Source organism: Acanthochromis polyacanthus, chromosome 15 (genome assembly GCF_021347895.1).
Source record: "Acanthochromis polyacanthus isolate Apoly-LR-REF ecotype Palm Island chromosome 15, KAUST_Apoly_ChrSc, whole genome shotgun sequence".
NCBI lineage: Eukaryota > Metazoa > Chordata > Actinopteri > Pomacentridae > Acanthochromis > Acanthochromis polyacanthus.
Window position 1 is genome coordinate 30256403 of NC_067127.1, and position 23433 is coordinate 30279835.

Consider the following 23433-nt stretch of genomic DNA (forward strand, 5'->3'; position numbering starts at 1 on the left):
ATGAAACTTCAAATAAAAACCTTGTCCACACTTAAAACAAGTGGACCTATCTTCTTTTTTTAAATGAACTGTTATTGTACAAAGAAATGTTAATGTACAATTCAAATTAAAACATATCACATACACATACTTTCATGTACCTTTACATAAAAATGGTTGTGTTTTTAATTTTTGCTCAGTTTTTTAATGTTCTGACACAAGTTTATGTTTTTTGGGGTGTGCTTTTGTTAAATTTTTGTGTATTTAAAAAATATGGAAAATAATTCCCTGAAAGGATACACATATTTTACTGTGTACATCAGAGATATAGCTCATATAAAACCCTTTTTTGTTTTATAAAAACCATTACATAGCAGAACTTTACATGTAAATTATCTAGGAAAATATTTAAATGAAAATTTTACATCAAATATTAGTTCAATTTGCACAAAAAATGGAGTGCTAATGTTATTTTATCACTTGTGAAATGTGATATTTTTCTTATTTTCCAAATCAAATCATTATTTCAGTTAATTTTCATGAAAATTTAGCCTGCAGAGACTTAAATCACAAATCCAACAGAGAGTTTCAGTGTCTAGAATTGCTGTGGTTCTGTTTCTCCCTGCAGAATCTGACCGAAGGCGTCCGTCAGATCTCCACTTTCTTCGGCTTTAAGCTTACCGAGGATCAGATCCAGCAGGTCTCAGGACAAAGTACCTTCAACGCCATGAAGCAGAGCTCAGCCGACACACACGGCAACCTGGGGAACATCTTCTTCAGGAAAGGTTTAAATCTTTTATTTCTTTGACCAAAACAAATAAAAAGTTGCACACGATTTACAGTGACAGTTTTATTTATTACAATACACTGCTGAACAACAGAATCACTACAGGATATAATATATATCGTCCATACAAGTTGATGCTTTTGGCTACCAGTTTAAATTCATTTCAAGTGTTATTTTAGTGTCAGAGAAAATCCTTTTTATCTCAAATATTCAGAAATTCAATTAGCTGTTCACAAAATATAATTGTAGACTTACTGAATTTTGTAAAACCTGATGAAAGCTAATTTAAGTTTTCTGAACTCTGTTATCTGCACCTTCTTATATCATTTGTACATTCAAGCACTTTCTCATTTGTACATTTCTGTATCGCTCTTTAAAAAAATAGTGCTACTCTTGTATATTCTGTTGATTTTTTCATTCATATATAATGAAAAAGAATATATATAATGTTATTTCACTTTTTTATTTCCAATTAAATTAAAATTTATTAAGTTTTATTCATGCTTTATTGAATCTTGTTTTTGTTATTATGTATTTATTTAAAAAATATTGTTACTCTTGTATATTCTGTTAATTTTTTCAGTATGGAATCTTATTTAATTTAATTTAATTTAAAATTAAATTGAATTAGATAAAACTGCATTTTTGTACCCTAAAATTCTGTGTTGTCTTATTGTTTACTCCTTCATTGAATATCCATGCTGCTGTAACAACTTAATTTACTTCCTCTGACAGAATTTTCACCTCAGTATTTGGATTTTTCTCACCAATTTTTTTTTTTAACAAAACAGGAAAAATCTGTAACATAGCAGCAAATTGTTCAAAATTATCGTCATAAATTGTCAAAAATAAACATTTTTTCAGTACGTTGTCTTGTCAAACGCTTGAAAAAAAAAAGTATTTCCTTTAAAATTAACATTTTGTGCCCAATAATAGCATAAAACAACATTTTAGATGCAGAATATGTTTTTTTAATTTGCAGCTCTTTAACTGTGTCGTGTCTTTGTGTTTGTTCAGGTGTAGTCGGCGACTGGAAGAATAATTTCACACCAGAACAGAGCCGAGAGATGGACGAGGTTTTTAACAAACGTCTGGCAGGAACCAGGCTGGGAGCAAAGCTCAACTATCAGCAGTACTGTCAGTAGAAAAATAAAGGAGGAAGAGAGATTTTTGGACTTTTCTGCTCAGATCTGAGTCCAACGACATCCTCAAGGTTTACCTCAGCATTTAAACATCTTCCTTTAAAGGAGGCTGTGAAGAAAACACTGCCTAGTCTCAGTTCAGGGCAAAAAGTTCCAATTTGAAGGGAAAATTGCAAAAACACGAATGAAAAGGGGCATTTAGTCATTTTTTACTCAAATCTGTGAATTTTTGTTGTCCATAAATGTCAAACTATTCTGTTAAACACCTCATGAACACCACATTTGGTTTCACCTAAAGTCTGAAAGTAGATCTGAAAGAAATTTCAGTCTGGACCGACTGAAATGCAATAATCAAAGTAATATTCATCAATATAAGTGCTACTAAGAAACGTGGAAGAAGGGAAACTAATTAAAGAAATGCTTTTCAGTCCATATAACTTTCTTTTCTGACATCGGATGATTAAAAAAATTGATTTTATTTTTTAATTTTCACCTTATAATACAAACAATCTTGTAATCTTTGCTGTTATTTTACAACATTCTATATGTACTTGAAAAATACTTCACTTTTCTGTAATTTTAAATTAAAATGTAAGTTCAAAATGACAGATTTTTGTGATTAACATAGTGGAATTCCTCTTTTATTTTTCTGTCTTCAAATGCCAAAGGAATCAGGATTTTCACAGTAAAAGTTCTGTTGTGTTGTTGGTGTTCAATTTAGATTTAATCAAACCCCATTTGATTACATTTTTCTTTCTGGCTTTGATTTTTCTGCAAAGTAACACTTGTTTGTTGCAGCTTCACTCTCAGATAATTTCATTTAGTCCCCAACAGTTTCATTTACTGCAGTTTCAAAACAAGTGTGAAGACTTAACGGGTGAAATGTCTTCATGCCGGCAGCTACCTGAAACCATGTTGGCCTCTTTGAAATATGCACAATCACGGTTTTGAACTGTTGTACAGGACCAAGATCCATCCATCCATTCTCTATACACTGCTTTATCCTCACTAGGGTTGTGGGGGGTGCTGAAGCCTATCTCAGCTGACTCGGGCGAAGGCAGGGGACACCCTGGACAGGTCGCCAGTCTGTCACAGGGCTGCATATACAGACACACAATCACACCTACGGGCAATTTAGAGTTATCAATTAACCTCAGCATATTTTTGGACTGTGGGAGGAAGTACCCGGAGAAAACCCGCACATGCACAGGGAGAACATGCAAACTCCATGCAGAAAGATCCCAGGCCCACCCCGGGATTTGAACCAGGGATCTTCTTGCTGCAAGGTGAAAGTGCAAACCACTACTTCACTGTGTTGCACAAATGTAAATTTTAAACTTAATTTCTGAGGAAAACAGAAATTTGCAGGGATTTAAAATGCAGCATTACACTTCACACTCACACATTAGAATGTAGCGAAAAGCCAGAACCTATTTGAACCTGTTACCAACAAGAAGTCAGCTGCGTAGCCATACACACCTGTAACCTGTAACTGTATACTATCCTTGCTTGCGTCTAAGTGAACATTTGAGTCAAATTTAAAGAAATCCTCTGAAAATTCCTGAGATTCCTATGATTTTCTGTCCTTTGGAATTGGACAGTTGTGCAGACAGAGAACCCAAACACAAAATGCTATGGAGTATCAACAAGAGATCAGCTGTTCCATACCGACTACAGTATACCATACATACAACAAAAGATGTTCTTCTGTTCTGCATCTACCTCTGATATCGCAACAGTTTGCCTATATTAACACTTAAATAACAACATAAAAAAACACTTGGTCAACAAAAAGACTATAATATATTATATGTTTTTCTTCAGTTTGTAGTAATTACACCTCTCATCACTACATACCCTTTTTTGTACTTTACTTGTATATTTGTACTTGCTCCTTCAGTATGTATGATTACATTTAAGTAAGTGATGAATGACTGCCTTGTACATAGGTTTATCACGGCACTCGACAGAGACATGAACTCAGACCGCAGAGAGGACAGATGGTTTGAGAGAGCAGTGACGGAAGTCATCTATGTCAAGTTGAAACAGCCATCTCGAAACAGACGGGGAGGTCAACAACACCATTTATAAAGCACTTATAATTAGACCCTCCAGAAAAACGCGATTATGCGATCGCATGAATTCCCGCATTAATCACCAAAATGCCGCTGATTATGCGGGGGTCAATTATTTCCCAAAAAGCCACATAATCCCCGCAAAACAGCGCATAATTCCCGCAAGAATTTCACATTTCCACGAAAAAAAGGAGAACTATGCGGGTCCCGCTTGATTTCACAATTTCCGCATAAAATGAGAAAACTATAACCAATATAAATGGAGTTGTGAGTGAGTTTTTATGTGACGCCCGGCCTGACGTCATCAGTTCGCGCATTCACACACACACTAGAAGCACGAGCTGATGCGGAGCGCGGCACCAGTGTTGCCAACTTAGCGACTTTCTTGCTAAATCTAGCGACTTTCCAAAGCGTCCTTGCGACGTTTTTTGTCAAAAGCGACTAGCCACAAATCTAGCGACTTTTTCTGCCGTTTTGGAGACTGACAGGAAAACTCGGATCATTCTGCAGTTACTGTTTTCAATGAGCAGCAGATGCTGCTGTGAGCTTCTCCCCGTCCCAAAGCACAGGCTGTCAGTCCAGTAACCCCGCAGTCCCAGTGTCTGATTAGAGGACACATCCCTCCGCGGCCAGACGGCAGGTGAATCACGCATATTTTTGCATATTTCACAACTATTCGCATACTTTGCAACTTTCCGCAATTTCCCCGCATAAAATGGCATAAAAACCCCGCATATTTATTCACATAATCAAGGATTTTAACCCGCATAATCAAGGATTTTTGCCTGTATAATCAAGGATTTTTGCCCGCGTTTTTCTGGAGGGTCTATATAATGCAGCGATAAGGTCTCTCTCCAGAAAGTTTCACTATCATTAACATATTGAGTCACTCTTGACATGGCAGATTCATGTGTGTTGTAAACTGGCAGATCCACCACCATGATTGCTGTCGTTATTGTTGGACCACCTGGATTTACAAATGTTGACACCTTGAAGTACATGAGTCCTGGATCATTCATGGGCCATTAGGCATGTGAACTGAAGAACTGAAGCTACTGTAAAAATCTGTAATTCCTCATCAGTCAGTTGCAAGTGAAGAAGCCTCTTGGATGAGAGAATCTAAACTAGAAGTCCAGTTGATTTCTGCTGAAGGTAAGGGGATTACCATGGATGACTGAAAATCTACATAGGAATATGAAGTGCGGAACTTCATATAAAGGGAACATATACAGCTGTCACCACAGTTCAACAGTTCAATTGCGGCACGTCGCTGCATGGAATTACAGATGTGAATGACTGCATATGTGGCTCGTTGGTCTAGGGGTATGATTCTCGCTTAGGGTGCGAGAGGTCCCGGGCTCAAATCCCGGACGAGCCCCATTCTTAGTCCACAGGGTGAAAGGTCACATCAGTTATGGTATGAATGACCTAAGCTGACACCAATAACTTGCTTGTACCACAACTAGGATCTGGATTCATTTACAAAAAAAAGTAACTCAAGAACTTCTTCAAGGCAAAGATATTCAGTACCTTAAAATTTCTCTGTTTTGCCCTCACAAACACACTAGCTCACCATACAGTTACTCTGAATGTCATTAATTTGGCCATAAAATGTCCTCAAACTCATTAACAAGTCAAGTTTAATTAGACAGAAGCAGAGTTGTAGCCGTACTCGAAACCTAAGTTTGAATTTATCCACTAATTATGACAAAAATGATGAAGCCACGACATTTTATATCCAACATTTCCAGAAGTAATGGACAAACATGGATTGAATCTGCAGCTTAACCAGCTGAGAAACATAAAACACAGAGACGATAATTCCAGTTTCTTATTATAATAGTCACAAGGAAACAGCACAATAATGATAGTCTTCATGGAAACACTGCAAACTGAGATGAAGAAGGCAACTGATCTACAGATGTTACACTATTTATTCATATACTTCGTCCCTGCAAAGTTCTGACAGGAACTGGAAACTGTTTTATTCTGTCAACTGTTTAGTTCTTTTTACCATCCTATTGCTTTTCCTTTATTCCACTTAATAGACTGTAATATTATTTTCAGACTAAACCAGTTTGAACTGCAGCTTCTGAGGTAAGCAAGATGAACATTTTAACCCCCAGAGGGTGATGTTGGACTAGATGAAATGTGGAACTGCAACTCGCCACGTGGCAGTTTGAACAGTCCAATTTTAGATCTTAGCTTGACAGAATTACAGCTGTGAAGAGGCCCTAGGGGTATGATTCTCGCTTTGGGTGTGAGAGGTCCCGGGTTTAAGTCCCAGATGAGCCCTTGCTTTAAAGTCTGATACCTGCAGAAATCAAACTACAATAAATTTTACATTAACACCAAAATGTGCAGGGCTTAAAATGCAAATGTGTCAACAACACCACAGATTCAGCTCAGTTGGGGAACAAAATTAGATGGCATTATCTCACAGAAATGCCAGGTGTCACAAAAGAGTCAAAAAGGTCATGATACCTATACTCAAAAGGTCAATGGACACGGATGGTTGGAGGCATAAAACAGCAAAGGAGTTTATTTGTTTAGCTGTCAAATAAAGTACATATACTGTGTTCTAGCACTGATGCCACAGTCACAGTGCAATTTTAATACAATAAATGAGCAAATTGATCTTCCTTGACTTCTTCTTGACACTTAAAGAGATATGTCAGCCAAGACATCCCTACTGTGTCCTGAGCCTTCAGCATCTCATCCAGATCTCATCCACTAATCACACCTTGTCGAGGTGAAGCTTTTTCACCATCTCAGCCATAGATATATACAAACACTAGATGGCTCATGAGCGCTGTCAGCCTATGGGGAGCGACATCACCACATGGCGGCCATCTTGGGACAGGGCTGCTCGATCACTCACAACATTAAAGTCAATGGAGCATGGATTTTAAAATCACTGTAGATTGCTCAATTTTCAACCGATTTTAGAACAGCTTGGTTTGTTATAAACGTCAGAGATGTACTTCTTTTACTGCTTACATAAGAATAATTAAAACCATTGAATTCATATAATAATGAACACAGATATCATCTTTTTTCAGCATAAATGGATTTAAATGTAATTTTATTATTTAGCATTGCACTTCTTTATTACTATCAGCTTTCTAATGCACAGATAAAAACAAAGCTCAACCAAAATCAATGCACAACAAACAGAGATGTTGTCTTTTCTTTTCATGAACCTGGTGCCTACATTACCCACAATGCATTTCGGCTGCAGGCTAACTAATCCAGGCATAGATGTATGCAAACAATAAGTCTAAGGTCTCAATCAAAGTCTCTTAACAAGCAAATAAATACAACCACAACCACAAAGAATGTAATTTCACCTAAAGATTAGGTTCTCAAAAAACGTTGGTCTCAGGAAAACCTAATAACTGAAAATCAGATTGTGAGTAACACCATCTTCAATGTGAGTAGCCAGGCAGAAAAGACACACAACTATGCCGCATTTTTCAAAATGAAAAGCTGCAATTTCGGAATTGAGCCTGAATCATAGCCACGTTAATAAGGCTTGTAATAAACTAAACCGTTTGTAAATCAATCAAGAATTGAGCGAGTTATGAGTGTTAAAGTGAGGAAATCATCCACCTTACCATTGACTACAGTACAGTGCGCCAGAGCAGTCCCCTGTCCTAAGATGGCCGCCAAGTGACGACGACGCCGACTCCGTCTTGAGACATCTAGTGTTTGTATATATCTATGATCTCAGCAGCCAAGATCAGAAAATTGTACATAGATATTTAAACTGCAGCATGAAGAAAGCAAGAACATTTTAACCACCAGGGGTGCTGTTGGACAAGGTGAAATGTAGACCGTCAGTGACAGATGTGAACAGCTGTATGTGTGGCTCGTTGGTCTAGGGGTATGATTCTCGCTTTGGGTGTGAGAGGTCCCGGGTTCAAATCCCGGATGAGCCCTTGCTTTAACCTCTGAAGCTCACAGAAATCTAAAAGTAACAATTGATATTTCATGAAAACCTGAAGTTGTTGGGTTTTCCAACACAGCTGGGACACAAGTAGCACCAATCTTGTCATAGCTGGTCAGATTAAAGTAGCTGGTACAAAGTAATCTAATCAAGACAAAAAACATAACATATTTGAAAATGATACCAAAAACAAATCAACTGTGTATCTAGAACTGTACTGACATTTGACCACCACCACATTCTGATCAGTCCACAATTGAGTCCAAGTGAATAAAAGTCAAATCTAAAGAAACCCTCTGAAGATTCCTGGGATTTTGTGTTACTGGGAATTGGAGGTTCAGATAGACAATTCGAAAACAAAGTGCCTGTGGTCTTGATTGTCACTGGATTATAAACAAGAAGTCAGCTGTTCCATACCAACTATATAGCATCCATACAACAAAATATGTCATCTGCTTTCTGGTGAAGCTGAGAACATTTTAGGATTTATTATCATATCTAGGACACAGCCCGGTGGCCATATAAAACACTCCACTAGGGGTGCTGTTGGATCAGATGAAATGCAGAATCCCAAGATTCCACATCACCAGTTTGAATGGTCCAAGTTTAGGTCTGAGCAGCACAGAATTGCAGGTATGAACAGCTGTATATATGGCTCGTTGATCTAGGGCAGGGGTGGGCAATTATTTTTTCCATGGGGCCACATAAGAAACAGAAAATATTGTGGAGGCCCGGGCCAAAAGGCTGAACTCAATTCTGCTTAATATTTATTGTATTTCTTTATAAAAAAAAAGCAGTAAATAGCATTGTTTTGACAAGCTGGCAAGAGTATATGTTAAAGTTATGCAATGAACAAGTGAGGTTGCCTTACAAAAAAAATGTAATTTATTCACTCAAGTTTCTCAAAACAATGGAAGACAAAATGTTAACATTTTTACTATTTGTGACTCATATTAGTGAACATTTTCAGTCACATTCAATCCAAAACACAATTTGAGTTTCATATACTGTTGGAAAGTTGTGTAAAGGTTCTGAGCATTTTAAAGGCATCACAATATTGTCTTTGTGCTCCAAACATTAAGCAAGAAACAAACATACTGAACTGTCACTGAACTGTGATTTTGAGAAAGAGGCTTCTAAATAAAGTGTCCCAGTTCACTGCTATCTGGTGCTTTAACATGCCTACATTTGTGGTCTAACTACCTCATTTGGTGTTTTTGAAATTCTTTTCTCTTGTTCAGTGAGAGAAATCTAATCTCTGCTGGGCTTTAACGGGTGCATCAAAGTCAGGTTGAATGTCTGAAGTGGAGATGCGAAGCACAGCTGACAGATGATCATCAGTGAGAGAGGATCTATATCTGGATTTTGTAAAAATCATCATTGAAAGTGTTTTTTCACAAATGTAGGTAGAGCCAAAGAGAACAAACATCTTCTGAGCATGTCTCCTAATGTTTGGAAAGTTCTCCTCCTTGAAAGAAGAGTAGAAATTCAGCAGAGATTCTGACTTAAAGTGGTCTGCCAGTACTACATCAGACTGCAGGTCAGTGAGTTTCAGCTGAACATCACTGGGTGCATTATCCACACTGCAGGTAAAGGGAGAGGAAATCATGTGCATTTCATTCTCCATTGTTCTGAGATCCTCAAATCGCCTTGAAAACTCACCATGCAATGCTCCTAGCATGGCTGAGTACCTGCAGAGGTGATCAGCTGATGGTGTGACTTCCTTCAGGCTTTGCATGTGAGTGAGTGTTGCTCTCCATTTGTCTTGAAAGAAACTGTATCTTTCTCAAGAAAACCTTCACCAGGGTGTGCATTTCATGAACAAAAAGGCCTTTGCCTTGCAGCTTGGTGTTCAGCTCGTTCATCAGTGCAGCCACATCAACAGCAAATGCAAAATCTGCCATCCAGTCCTCATCTGAAAGCTCTGGGATGTCTTTGCCTTTCGTCTCACAAAACTCTCGTATCTGTGGTTAGGTCCCATACTCTTTTTAGCACTTTGCCCAGGCTGAACCATCTGACAGAAGTGTGGTAGCCAATGTCACTATACTCAGTCTCATGCTCCTCCAGAAGTGTTACAAACCGTCTGTTATTCAGTGCCCGTGCCCTGATGAAGTTTACTACTTTAGTAACAACATCAACATGGTTAATTTTTAGCACTGATTTGCACAACACACATTGGTGTATAATACAATGTAAAAATACCAATTTCTGATCTGGGTCAATTTCAGTCATTTTATCCTGCATATGTTTTAAAAGTTCGACATTTTTTCTTGTAAGATTTGGACAACCATCTGTGGTGACACCAGCCAGTCTCTCTCATTTCAGTCCCAGCTTGTCGATACACACATTTACGTCCGTGAAGAGATTGCTCCCTGTCATCGTCCTTTTTAACGACCGCATTGCTGCCAGCTCCTCCGTAATCTTGAAGTCTGGTGTTATCCCATGGATAAATACCAGTAGCTGGGCTGTGTCGTGGACATCACAGCTCTCGTCCAAAGCCAAGGAGAAAAAGTTGAAACTTGGCACTTCACTTTGCAGCTGTAGCTCCAGATTCCGTGCAATGTCTTCGATCCTTCTCGTCACAGTTCGCCTGGACAGCGGAACTTGCTCGAATGCGGCTTTTTTTTTTTTTCCAGAGCATATTAGTGCTGCAGAGTCTACCAAGCACTCTTTCACAAACTCCCCCTCCGAGAATGGCTTGCTGTTTTTGGCTATTTAGTGTGATATCACAAAGCTGGTCTTGATTGCTGCATCCCTGGATGTATGGAGCTTGGTTAAAAAAAAGCCTTGCTGCGTTTGCAGCTTAGCTAGCAAAGCTTCTGATGTTCGCGCTTTGTCGGCATCAGTCAAGTTTTTATATTTCTCCCTGTGTTTTGTCTGGTAATGGCGACTCAAATTGTAGTCCTTAAACACGGCGATGTGCTCCCTAAAAACTAAACACACGGCTTTACCTCCAACTTCAGTAAATAAATACTTAGCTGTCCAATTTTTGTTGAAAATCCTACATTCGGTATCTACCTTTCTTTTTTTTTAACCTGAGCAGACATTTTGAGGGCTACAGTAGTCTTGTGATAACATTCAATCACGATATACGTATTACGTCACTTTGTACGTGAATTTTAAAAGAAAAACAACAACTTCAGAATAAAAGCGGTGCAGCTTTAGTCCATCAATGAGGTGAAATTAGAAAGTATGTTTATTTTGTAGTTTCCAGTTAACCTTACACTAGCAGTCAGAGTCAACCAAAGGTATGTGGCCCGGGCCGTACGATGCCCAGGTCTGCCTTAAAGGATGAATTAGCCCTGAGGAAACAGACGACCACGTTGGAGGCGTGTATCGACCTGGTTATCTGTTTGGATAACAGTCTCCGTGAGCGCCGTCGGGAAAAGAAGCTTCGGCTGTCAGTGATGGTCCCGGCAGCCTTCCCCGTACCTCGTCCTCCTGCCGAACCCTCCTCTTCGGATCCTGAGCCTATGTAACTGGGTCGTGCAAAATCATCCGTGGAGGAAAGAACATCGTAGAGCTTCCCGCTTGTGTTTGTATTGTGGAAGGCCTGGCCACAACATTGCTGTTTGTCCTCGACGGCAGCCAAAAGGGTCGGCTCACCAGTAAGAGGGGAGATTCTGGTGAGCCAGACCTCAACTTCTTCCCATACCCGGTTGCAGCTACCTATCACTCTCTGCTGGAGATCTGAAACCTTTACTATTCCTGCATTAGTTGATTCTGGAGCGGAGGAGTGCTTCATGGATGCAGGTTGGGCTCGTCAGTTAGGGATCCCGACTCTCCCTTTGGAGCAACCTCTGATTGCCCGAGCATTAAATGGCCTACTTTTGGCTCAAGTATTGGGTAAGACTGAACCTGCTGAGTTGGTTATTGCTGGGAATGATTTTGAAAAGCTCTCCTTTTGTATTATTGATCATGCTGAACCTCCTATAGTTTTAGGCTTTCCCTGGTTGCACCTGCATAATCCTCAGTTGGACTGGTTTAAGGGGGAGGTGACTGAGTGGGGTCTGGATTGCCATCAGAACTGCCTACAATCGGTATTGACCCCTGCGGCCCAGGGACCAACTACTCCTCCTGATCAGGTTTGCCTTGACTCCGTTCCTAAGCAATATCATGACTTGGCTCAGGTGTTTAGTAAGGCTTGAGCATTGTCTTTGCCTCCCCACCGACCATATGAATGTGTAGAGCTCCATAAGGGGGCTACTTTACCTAAGAGTCGCCTCTATAACCTTTGGAAACCTGACCATGCTGCAATGGAGGCTTACATTAGAGACTCCTTAGCCACTGGAATTATCAGCCCAGATAGCAAACTATGGGTGAATCAATGTTGAATCTATGTTGAGACCTAATGTCGAAATTATACTGAAAGTGCAAGATTGATAAAATGTTGAGTCAACGTTTGCTTTCATAGATTACATGTTTGCAAACATAGATTCAACATTAATTAAACATTGACCTGTCAAACATTTTAATTAAACCAAAATACAACGTAGATTCAATGGTATCTTTTAAACACAAACTTCAATGTTGACAAAATGTTGTTGAATCAACGTTGATCCAACCATCAGTCTTCAACCGTAACCACAAGTCAACCTTCTTAACCCTAATTCAACATTGATTTAACATCTTTTGCTATCTGCTATAGCAAACGTTGACTCAACATTTTATCAACCTTGCGCTTTCTGTATAATTTCGACTTTAGGTCTCAACATAGATTCAACATTGATTTACCCATAGTTTGCTATCTGGGAGGCCCTTGTTGTCTCCTCTGAGAACGGGATTCTTTTTCGTGGATAAGACAGACAAAACTCTGAGGCTATGTATTGATTTTCGAGGTCTGAAAGATATTACAATCAAGAATTCTTATCCCCTTTAATTCTGCTTTCGCCCCACTTGAAGGAGCTCATGTTTTTACTAACCTGGATCTCCGCAACACATACCATCTCATCAGAATTCGTCAGGGAGATGAATGGAAGACTGCGTTCAACACCCCCTTGGGCATTTTGAATATCTAGTTATACCATTTGGGTTAACCCTTTAAGGCCCCCCATTATACAAGTCTGCCAGGACATATTTTTACATTTTTATATGATGTAGTGTCATTTTTTGGACTATTTTTATTTGCTTTACATCAGAATAACCCTTATATCACAGGTAATATGTATTGACTTATGTCTTACCTAGTATAATAAATTTCTTTAAAGTGCAATAAACCTTAAAAAAAATGAAAGTCGTTTTTGTTTTTTTCCACATATATTTCAAAATACAGAAATTGCATAGCTTTATCCCTCAAATTTGCAAATGTAAAAAAGTTGCACAATATTGTTTGGAACCACAGGAAATTTATTTGGAGTCAGTACATAAATTGCTTTTTGAGATATGGTCAATATTGTAACTTGAAAAAAAATGAAAATGAATAACAGTGCAAAATTTGCTTTAAGACAACATTAACATCAAAACAAACTATTCAAATTTCTAAGTGTGTCAGATACTTATGAACACACATATTTTATGTACAAAACACAGTCATTCACAAAAAGTGCATTTGAAAAAAGAAAATTGCTTTTACTGAGTTGAAACTTCAGAATACAGGAACACAAATGATTTCAATTTTCTTTCAAACTACATATGCAATCAGGCAAAAATATGGACTCAAAGGAAAAATTTCCATAAAGACAACAATAACATCAAAACAAACTACTTATAATAGTGCAATCAAATTTCTAAGTGTGTCAGATACTTATGAATACACATATTTTATGTACAAAGCATGGTCATTCATAAAAAGTGCATTTGAAAATAAAAGAAAATTACTTTTACTGAGCTGAAACTTCAGAATACAGGAACACAAATGATTTCAATTTTCCTTCAAACTACATATGCAATCAGGCAAAAATAGTGGGTGACGACAACATGAACATCACAAAAAACTATTTACCATCAGTTTGATATTCCAAGTCATTGTTCAGTCCCTCCAGTGGAGCTGTGGTACAGCTTATGACAGTTCCTGTCCACAATGACACAGAGAGGCACTTCACATGCCTCACACATGAAGGGGGTGCACTTTCCACACTGCTTGCACCTCCGGCGCCCCGCTGTGGCCTTTTTAGAGCCAGATGCCCCCTCAACAAGAGCAACAGGGATATGATGTTGGCTTCCCAGGACTTGTGAGGGCACCGAGCAGAGTTCTTCTGACAGCTGCTCCAGGAATCCCTGGTGAGTCAGGGACTGCTGCTCCAGTTTGCCACACAGTTCTTTGTGAAGCAAAAAGCTGTTTGTCACGGCAATGTCAATGAAATCATGCAGCACTGTCAGGTACCATTTCCTGCTCTTCCTCCATGAAGAATAGGAGCCTATCAGCTGATCAGACAGATCAACTCCTCCCATGTATCTGTTGTAGTCCTTCACAGCTGCTGGCACTGGCACCTCCGCCGCTGCATATTTCCTACCAGCCTTGCATATCCTCTTTACAGTGTCCCCAGAGAAAGCAGTGTGAAGAGTGGAACACACACTCACCTCCCTTGTGTCCATCCACTTGATAAAGAGAAGGGGCCCCTCTCTGATCCACCTGATCGCCCCCCGTGGAGATTTTTGTGTCAGAGCATTGATTTTTGTTTTCGGGATGCCAATTCTAGCATCCTGATATGTCCCACAGGCTCCAAACCCCAGGTGGTGTAGGTGCAAGAACAGTGCTGGGCTTGTGTAAAAATTATCACAATAGATGTGATAACCAGACCCCAGGTAGTTCTTGTTGATGAGTGACATAACTGCATTGAACGACAGCCCCTTACCCGTTGCCATAGTGGATCTCCCGGTCTAAATGTTAAAATCCACGGTGTAGCCTGTGGTGTCTGACAACACAAACAGTTTGATCCCCCACTTTGTTGGTTTGTTCTTGATGTACTGTTTCAGAGCAATTCTTGCTTTTGTGGCAACCATGCACTCATCAACAGAAAGCTCCTGCCAGGGGTGGTACACAGCTTTACAAGCCACACATAAGCTGTCGTAAAGGGGATGTATTCTGTGTAAACAGTCATAGTCACCTGTACCTTTCTTGCCGTCATTGATCACGTCCTCCGCAGGGTCACTCATGTGCAGGTTTCCAGTAATGGCAAGGAACCGTTTCCTGGACATGACCTTCCTTGGATATTCCACGTGGAAGATGGAATCAGTACGCCAGAAATCCCATATCTTTGGAAGCTTCAAGATGCTCATGTACAGTGTCAGCCCAATGTACTGATACATTTCAGGCACTGTGACATCAGCCCATCTGAATTTTTTACCTGCAGCTATATTTTTCGCTGCATTCTTGTTTGTGTTGCCACACAGAATTTTTATGGCTGTCTGGTCCAAGTACATTTTAAAAAGGTCTGATGGAGAAGGGCTGTCCACATTTTCTGACAGTGGTGGCTGGACACCTGTTTTCATTGGCCTTGTTAGCATTAATGCAGGACATCAGGCAGTGTGCACCTGATGGGATGCCAAACACAGAAGTCCTGCTCCGTGACCAGTTTGTAGAGCATGTCCTTGATAGTTCTTTGCATCATGAGCTGAAACAAATGGTCCGGCAAAAGGCTACTGCTTCACTGCTCGAGGTGCGTAGTGCAGCTATTAGATGGGAGAGGGAGGGTCTTCCTGGGGGGTCTCAGGGGCGTAGTTACTCTCTTCCCTCGCCTCAGGGTCTTCAGTTCAGTGTTCGAGGTAGCTCCATTCCACCCCCAGCCGCTGTTCCTCAGGGGCCCAGCTTAGATGAACTGATGGACCTCTTGAAGCACCAACAAGAACAACTTAACACTCTTACTCGCACCATAGCTTCCTTGCAGGCTCCTCGACCCCAAGGTCGGCTGTCACATAACAATCCTGTGATTTGTCGCCGGTGTCAGCAACCAGGACATTTTGCTCGTGAGTGTGATGGTGAGCGTGTTTCTTCTCGGGCTCATGCAGCCTCAGTCACTGGGTCAACTTCCAACCTTCCTAGATCTTCTTTGTCCACTCAGCAGCCGGAAAACTGAAGCCTGCTGAGTTGCCAAGCCACAATTCAGTGGGGGAATCTCTCAGCTCTATAGATGGTGAACTGGCTGGTTTAATGTCATTTTGTCCAAACATTGATGTTCTGATGGGTGATGTTTCTGTGTTGTGCTTAGTGGATACTGGGTCCATGGTGTCCACCATAACAGAAAGCTTTTTCCAGGAGCATTTTGCCCCTTGGGACCATGATCAGTTGCAGTCCTGTCATTGGCTACAGCTGCGAGCTGCTAATGGCTTAGCCATTCCATACATCGGGTATCTAGAGCTTGATGTGACCCTCTGTGAGAAAGTGATGCCCTACTGTGGGATCTTGATTGTAAAGGACCCCCCCCCCGGTGTTGTTACTTCTGTTCCTGGAGTCTTGGGAATGAAAGTTATCAGACACTGTTATTGTAACCGTCGTGGATGTTTGGGGTGTATAAAGAATCACTCCGGACACATTCTGTATCTTTTCAGGACTTTTAGTGAGCTCCGACAACATACACACGTCAACTCTAGCCATCCAACTCCCGCTTTCTCCCCGTCTTCTCTCTTCTTTTCTCTCTCTCTGTATCAACCCTCTTCTGTCTCCACAGCGCCCCCTAGCCTCACTTCCACTTCTTTAAGCTCATATACTGCATGTGCAATTAACAGCACAAACACAATGAAGAACAAATGTCTCCAACATTACAGTATTTTTCTAACATAGTAACTGGATATTCATTCTCATTCTTACACATTGTCCCCCCCTTACAAAAGAAGCGTCCTCACTTCCTAATAGCTAAACTCATAACTAATAACTAACCAATTCCATATAGCCCTAAGACATAACAAAACAATCCAGAATACATCAGCATACACCTTTTTTTTTGGTAACAGTCTCTCATAGTCCCTTGTGCATATATATGGTACAAAAACAACGGGGACAGTTCATTTGTCAGGCCTGTAACGGTCCGGGGGACGCACACAGTGTCCAGACCTGGTCCTCATGTCTGCTGCTGCTGTGTCACTCTCGTGTGACGAGGCAGCAATGTCTGTCTGAGAAGGAGGTACAACTGTACTCTGAGCTCCAGCTGGATTAACAGAGCAGTCTTGTGTGGCCGGTCCCAAGTACACATAGGGCCTGCACCCTGACAGTGCAGTGAGCAGTGGGGGTCCAGGACCATGTGCTGGTGGTGTCAGTCCTGTAGGTGAAGGTGAGCTCTTGTCAGCAGACCAGGCTGAACGATATGGTTTCAAGCGGTTATAGTGAATGACCTTAGGTTTAGCTCTAGGATCTCGCTGGTCCAAAAGTATTTAGTCAACTCCGATAGTGTTTGTGTCTGAGTCAAGGCGTTGCAGCACTTTAAAAGGGCCAGTCCACTTAGGTGACAGCTTTTGTCTAGCAAGGGCTGGCAGGTCAATTCACACTAAGTCACCTGGTTCATAGGCTGTATGCTTTATGTGTCGATCATAGTACTGTTTTTGTTGAGCATCTGCTGCTTCAATGTGATGAGCAACAGAGTGAAATGCAGTGCAAAGTCTCATTAGAACAGAGTTGGCATATTCACTTGGAGTACCTGGAGTGGCATGTCAGAGTCCCGGTGCTCCTCCTAAAAGGAGATCGGCAGGCAAACGGGCTTCCCTGCCATGGGTGAGGAAGAAAGGAGTGTGTTTGGTGGAGGAATGGATGCGTGTGTTGTATGCCAATTCAACCTGTTGCAGGTGCTCATCCCATTCACCTCCTCTGATGTACAGGAATTTTGCCAACTGATCCTTAATGGCTCGATTTGCTCGTTAAACCATGCCATCTGACATAGCATGATAAGGAGATGTCCTTGTTTTGTGTATTCCCAGCTGGGAACAAAGTTCTTTGACAAGATCTGAGTGAAATTGATGACCTTGGTCAGTGTGGAAGCTGTGAGGCACACCGTGCTGGCTGATGTAGTCCTCAAACAAACATTTTGCCACAGTAGTTGCTTGTTCGTCAGGGAGTACATACAAGTTGAGGTACTTGGTAAAATAGGCCATCACAACAAGTACATATCGATTACCACAGCATGTAAGTGGCAGTTCAGTCAGGTCTGCCGCAACTTTTTCAAAAGGCTTGGATGTGACAATGTTCTGCATAGGGGCCTGCTGGTGTGGTATTGGTGCCCTCCTAGCTTCACAGGCGGTGCATTCAAGACACCACTGATTTATGTCACGTGACATATGAGGCCAATAGCATCTGAGTTGAACACTGCGCACCGTCTTTTGTGCACTGAATTGACCAGACAGTGGATGTCCACGCAAAGTCTGAAAAACTTCTTTTTGTAAGCTAATGGGTACAATAATCTGTAAAACAGCGTCACCTGGTGGGGGTCTAATTTTGCGGCACAGGAGACCATCAACAACAGTTAGTTTAGGGAACTCTCTCCAGTACTGTCTCATTACAGATGAACCTGCTTTAATGTGCGCAAAAGGTGGTCTACTGTCAGTCAACCCCAGTTCCTGATTATTTGCAGGTGAGGGTCAGCTGTTTGTGCTTGGATGACATGCTGTCTGTCCATATTCAGGAGTGACACATCCCGAGCTGTTGCTGCTTTATCTGGTGACTGCACTTGTGATATGAAGTCAACAGCAGGTGAAACAGTGGATACACACTTTGAGCAGGGTGCTGGCTCTGTAGCTTGAGCGTACATGAAGGACTCTTGTTCTGTTTGAGTGTAGGTGGAAACACATTTCACCTGGGTAGCTGCAACTACTTGGGCATCATCCTCAGCTGGCAGAGGGCGGCAAGACATGGAGTCAGCATTAGCATGTTTTTTGCCTTGTACTCAATAGACGAGTCATATGGATCAATCTCAAGAGCCCATCTGGCTCGGCGACCTGTAGGATCACAATCCAATGCCATCTTTCTCAGGGAGAGAAGGGGTTTGTGGTCTGTGACGATGCGGAAGGAATGTCCTGTTATATACTGTCGAAAATGGCAGATGGACCATATGATAGCCCACAACTCCCTATCATACGTAGGCCATTGTCTCTCTGTCTTTGACAATACACGACTGCCATAGGCAATCACATTTTCCATGCCTTCTGCATTAACTTGTGAAAGTACACATCCAATGGCTGTGTTAGAAGCATCAGTGAATAGTAAAAACTCACGTGAGAAATCTGGATAGGAGAGGATTGGTGTGTGACACAAAGCATGGCGGAGTTTTTCAAACGCCATCTGTTCAACTTCAGTCCATACAAACATCCTTCCTTTCTGTGTGAGTGCATGCAAGGGCTCTGACATTTTTGCAAACTGATAGATGAAGCGTCGATAGTAAGAGCATAGCTCTAAAAATGCTCTGACTTGGTGGTTAAAAACAGCACAAAGGGACTCCCAGCCGGACCAGCCACCATGACGGTCGCACAGTCGAGGGCTCCCGACAGAACCCGTGAAATACAGGCAAATGTCCCACCTCTATCTAAAGAAATTATACTGAAGTGAACTTTAAGACGGGGCAAGACACAGCCACTGTTATTTTCGCCCTGAAGAAGTCATTTTACTGAAATACAGTTTTACTCTCGAGGTTAGCGCCAGCACTAGCTTACTCTGCTAGCACTTAGCAAAAGATGGCAGAAGCGGAGATATTGCAAGAACTGAAACAATTTCGCCAGGAAAACAGACAACAGTTTGAGGACTTGAGAAGTGACTTAACGGGTCTTAATGGAAGACTGGACGAGGTTGAAGGTCGGATTGAAAACGTTGAAGAGCGCATGTTAGCCTCAGAAGAAGCGGCATCGGAGATGCTAAAGCTGTATGTGAAGTTGGATGCTAAGCTAACGGAAACCGAGAACCACAATAGACGTGAAAACCTGAGGATTTATGGAGTACCCGAAGAGGCCGAAAAACACTCTGATAATATGATATCCTTTGTTGACAAACTGCTTCGAGAAGGTCTTCATATGACCGATGAGGCCGTGGATTTACACATACAGAGGGCACATCGCTCCCTAGGCCCACAACCATCGGCCAACGCACCACCTCGCTCTATTGTGGTTAAGTTTTTGAGCTTTAGGGTAAAGGAGATGTTACTACATAAAGCTTGGCAAGCAAAAGGATTCAAATGGAAGGACAGCCATATCAACCTCGACCATGATTATCCGCCATCAATCATAGCCAAACGTAAGGAATATGTTGAGATAAGGAAAGTCTTGAAAGAAAACGGGGTTAAGTTTCAAACTTTATTTCCTGCAAGACTACGCGTGAGGCATGAAGATGGCACCAAAGTATACGATTCGCCAACAGACGCAGTTGAAGATCTTGCAAAGAGAGGCTACAAGATAACCACAAGGCCAGCACCGACACCGTTAACCCTACTTGACCGGATCAAACAGCTGTCCTGGACCCGAGAGAGGAGGCGTGCTGGCGGGACAGCGCGTGACTTCACCCGGGACATCAGCTACAAGGAAAAGCTTCGCACATTTCGAAGAACCATCCCAGGTGAATCCAATGACTGAATGGGAGAAGGGCAAAGTGAGAATCCTCATGAAAAAATGACGTTTTCATTGTGACAGTGGGGTGAATAGACTGAAATACTGATTGAACGGTTCTGTTGACCTCGCCTTCACGAAGCTGTGAACCAACAAGGACCCCCTTCACTTGGCCAAGTTGAAGGGGTTTTGCCTTGGAATGCCCTCTTGGGCTTATCAGGGTCATACGCCTAGACCCCTGCATAGGAAGTCACTTTTTGCTTTTTTGTTTTTCTTTGTTTCATATGTTATTATTTGGTTTACACTTATTGTTTATACTCTGCTGTTCTGTGCAGAGAAGGGAAGAGTACCAGGTTTGTTTACACTGTTTACCAATTTTAACCATGTATGTTTAACAGGCCGTTAAAGTTTGTATCACTAAATATAAATGGCATACTCAATCCAATCAAGAGGGCAAGAATGTTAACACAGTTGAAAAGAGATAGAGTCCAGATAGCATATATCCAAGAGTCCCACCTTAGCGACTCCGAACATGCAAAATTAAACAGGATGGGTTATTCAAAAGTTTATTTTTCTTCGCATGGCTCAGGAAGACGTAGAGGAGTGGCGATTTTGTTATACAATGCAGTGAATTTTGAATTAATGTCTGAATTTAAAGATAAAGAGGGCAGGTACATTATGATAATAGGTAAAATTGAGGGAACGTTAGTGACTCTATTCAATGTTTATATTCCTCCAGGTAGTGACTGGTCGTTTTACAAACATGTACTCGAGGTCATGTCAACAAAGAGCCAAGGGGTATTAATATGTGGGGGAGATTTTAACGTTCGATTAAACCCAGAAACTGACAGTTCAAATGGTAAAGCTGACTCAAAGAATATTTATAAAAAGATTAACAATTTTATGAAGGAAGTAGGGATATTAGACATATGGCGAGAGAACAATCCAAAAAGTCGCAGTTACACTCATTATTCTGGGGTTCATAATGTTTACTCTAGAATAGATTTGTTCCTAATGTTTAAAAATGATATATTTCGATTGGTGAACTGTGACATTGGTTCATGTACACTCTCTGATCATAATCCCGTGTATTTGTCTCTTGACCTTACTGGTGAAATGAAACATACACTTTGGAAGTTAAATGCAGATATTTTGAATGATATTGAAATTAGGAGTAAATTGAAAATGGAGATCGAGTCCTATCTTGACCATAATGACAATAATGAAGTTTCACCTGTTATAGTATGGGATGCTTTAAAAGCAGTGCTTCGAGGGAAAATTATTGCAATTTTCTCTACAGTTAAGAAAAGGAAACGACAAAGATTAGTAGACCTTGAAAATAAATTTAAGAAATTACAAAAAGAACATTCTTTAACATTACATGACTCACTGAAATTGGAAATGTCTGAAGTGAAAAAAGAGATTGAGGAAATAAACACACAGGATATCCAAAAAAATCTACTTTTTACAAGACAAAAATACTATGACACAGGGGGCAAAGCATTAAAACTTTTATCGTATAGACTAAGAAAACAGCAAACAGAGAGAACGATATTTAGAATCAAACACCCTGAGACAAATCTAATTGAGAATAATCCAAGAAAAATACAACAGTGTTTTGTAGATTATTATCAAAAACTATACTCTCAACCACAATTAAGAAGTGCATGTGAAATCGACTCTTTTTTATCCTCATTAAATTTACCTAAAGTCACAAACAACCAGAACAAGAAATTAATATCTAAAATAACTAAAGAAGAAATTGTTTCAGCTATTAGAAGATTAAAAAATGGGAAGGCCCCGGGAGCAGATGGATTCAATTCTGAATGGTATAAGATTATGCAGGATCAGTTGGTACCAATATTAGTAAAAACATTTAACTGTGTACTTGAAGAAAAAATTACTCCCCCTTCTTGGAGAGAGGCCATAATTTCAATTATTCCTAAAGAAAATAAGGACAAACTTGATTGTGGAAATTATCGCCCTGTGAGTGTATTAAATATCGACTACAAATTGTTCACCTCTATTTTATGCAAACGCCTCGAGGTAATTTTGCCAGAACTTATAAATAGGGATCAAACAGGGTTTATAAGACAAAGACAGACCCAAGACAATATTAGGAAAACCCTTTTGATTATGAAACATGTCCGACAACATAATTTAAAAACTCTAATAATTAGCTTAGATGCGGAAAAAGCATTTGATTCAGTTCGATGGGATTTTTTATATAAGGTAATGGCTGCATTCGGCTTCCACCCAGACATGATGGGGATATTTTCTGCACTGTACAGCAGGCCTACTGCTAGGATTAAGGTGAATGGTGATTTATCTAAACCTATAACACTCGAAAGAGGAACTCGTCAAGGCTGCGGAGCCTCAGCCTTATTGTTTGCGTTGTTTATTGAGCCGCTAGCTCAGTGGATAAGGCAGAGTACAGAAGTTAAAGGGGTTACTTTAAAATCAGGGGAGCAAAGACTCGCTCTATTTGCTGATGACATATTAATATTTTTGACGGATCCCACACAGTCACTTCCCAAATTAATGGAAATGCTAAAAGAATATGGCTCATTTTCGGGTTATAAAATTAATATTACTAAAACTGAGGTTTTAAAATTTAACTATAATCCACCTCCAAAAATCAAAAATACCTACAAATGGAAATGGGAATCAAAAAGAATTAAATATTTGGGGGTCGTACTGACACAGGACCCCTCACAAATGTTTAATGCCAATTATGGACCTCTAGTTTCAAAAATAAAATCAGATCTGCAAAGGTGGAATGATGTACCATTTTTAGGTTTGCATTCAAGGGCAGAATCAATTCGAATGAATATACTCCCCCGTTTCCTCTACCTCTTTCAATGTCTTCCCATCCTAATAACTGAAAAACATTTTGATGAGTGGGACAAATTAATTGGAAAATATATTTGGCAAAATAAAAAGGCTAGAATAAAATATCAAACAATGCTGCTGACAAGAGAGAAAGGGGGAATTGGTCTCCCATGCCTTCGGGACTATTACTATGCTGCCCAAATTAGACCCTTGATC

At 40.5% G+C, this 23433-nt stretch overlaps 1 protein-coding gene and 2 non-coding genes across 5 annotated transcripts in view; all 3 read left to right on the plus strand.

Annotated features, from left to right (window-relative positions):
- The window catches only part of sult6b1 (sulfotransferase family, cytosolic, 6b, member 1), a 30430-nt gene extending 27914 nt beyond the window's left edge, over positions 1-2516 (plus strand). For all 3 annotated transcript variants that reach the window (XM_051959665.1, XM_051959663.1, XM_051959664.1), the window contains 2 exons: positions 608-764; positions 1784-2516. In XM_051959665.1, the coding sequence (XP_051815625.1) occupies positions 608-764; positions 1784-1911 (285 nt within the window). In that variant the 3' untranslated portion in view covers positions 1912-2516. The remainder of the gene's footprint in view (positions 1-607; positions 765-1783) is intronic.
- Positions 2517-5289: 2773 nt separating this feature from the next.
- trnap-agg (transfer RNA proline (anticodon AGG)) lies at positions 5290-5361 on the plus strand. The gene has a single exon. It is a non-coding gene; the product is annotated as a tRNA-Pro (tRNA).
- A 2491-nt stretch (positions 5362-7852) lies between these two features.
- On the plus strand, positions 7853-7924 carry trnap-ugg (transfer RNA proline (anticodon UGG)). The gene has a single exon. It is a non-coding gene; the product is annotated as a tRNA-Pro (tRNA).
- The last annotated feature ends 15509 nt before the right edge of the window (positions 7925-23433 follow it).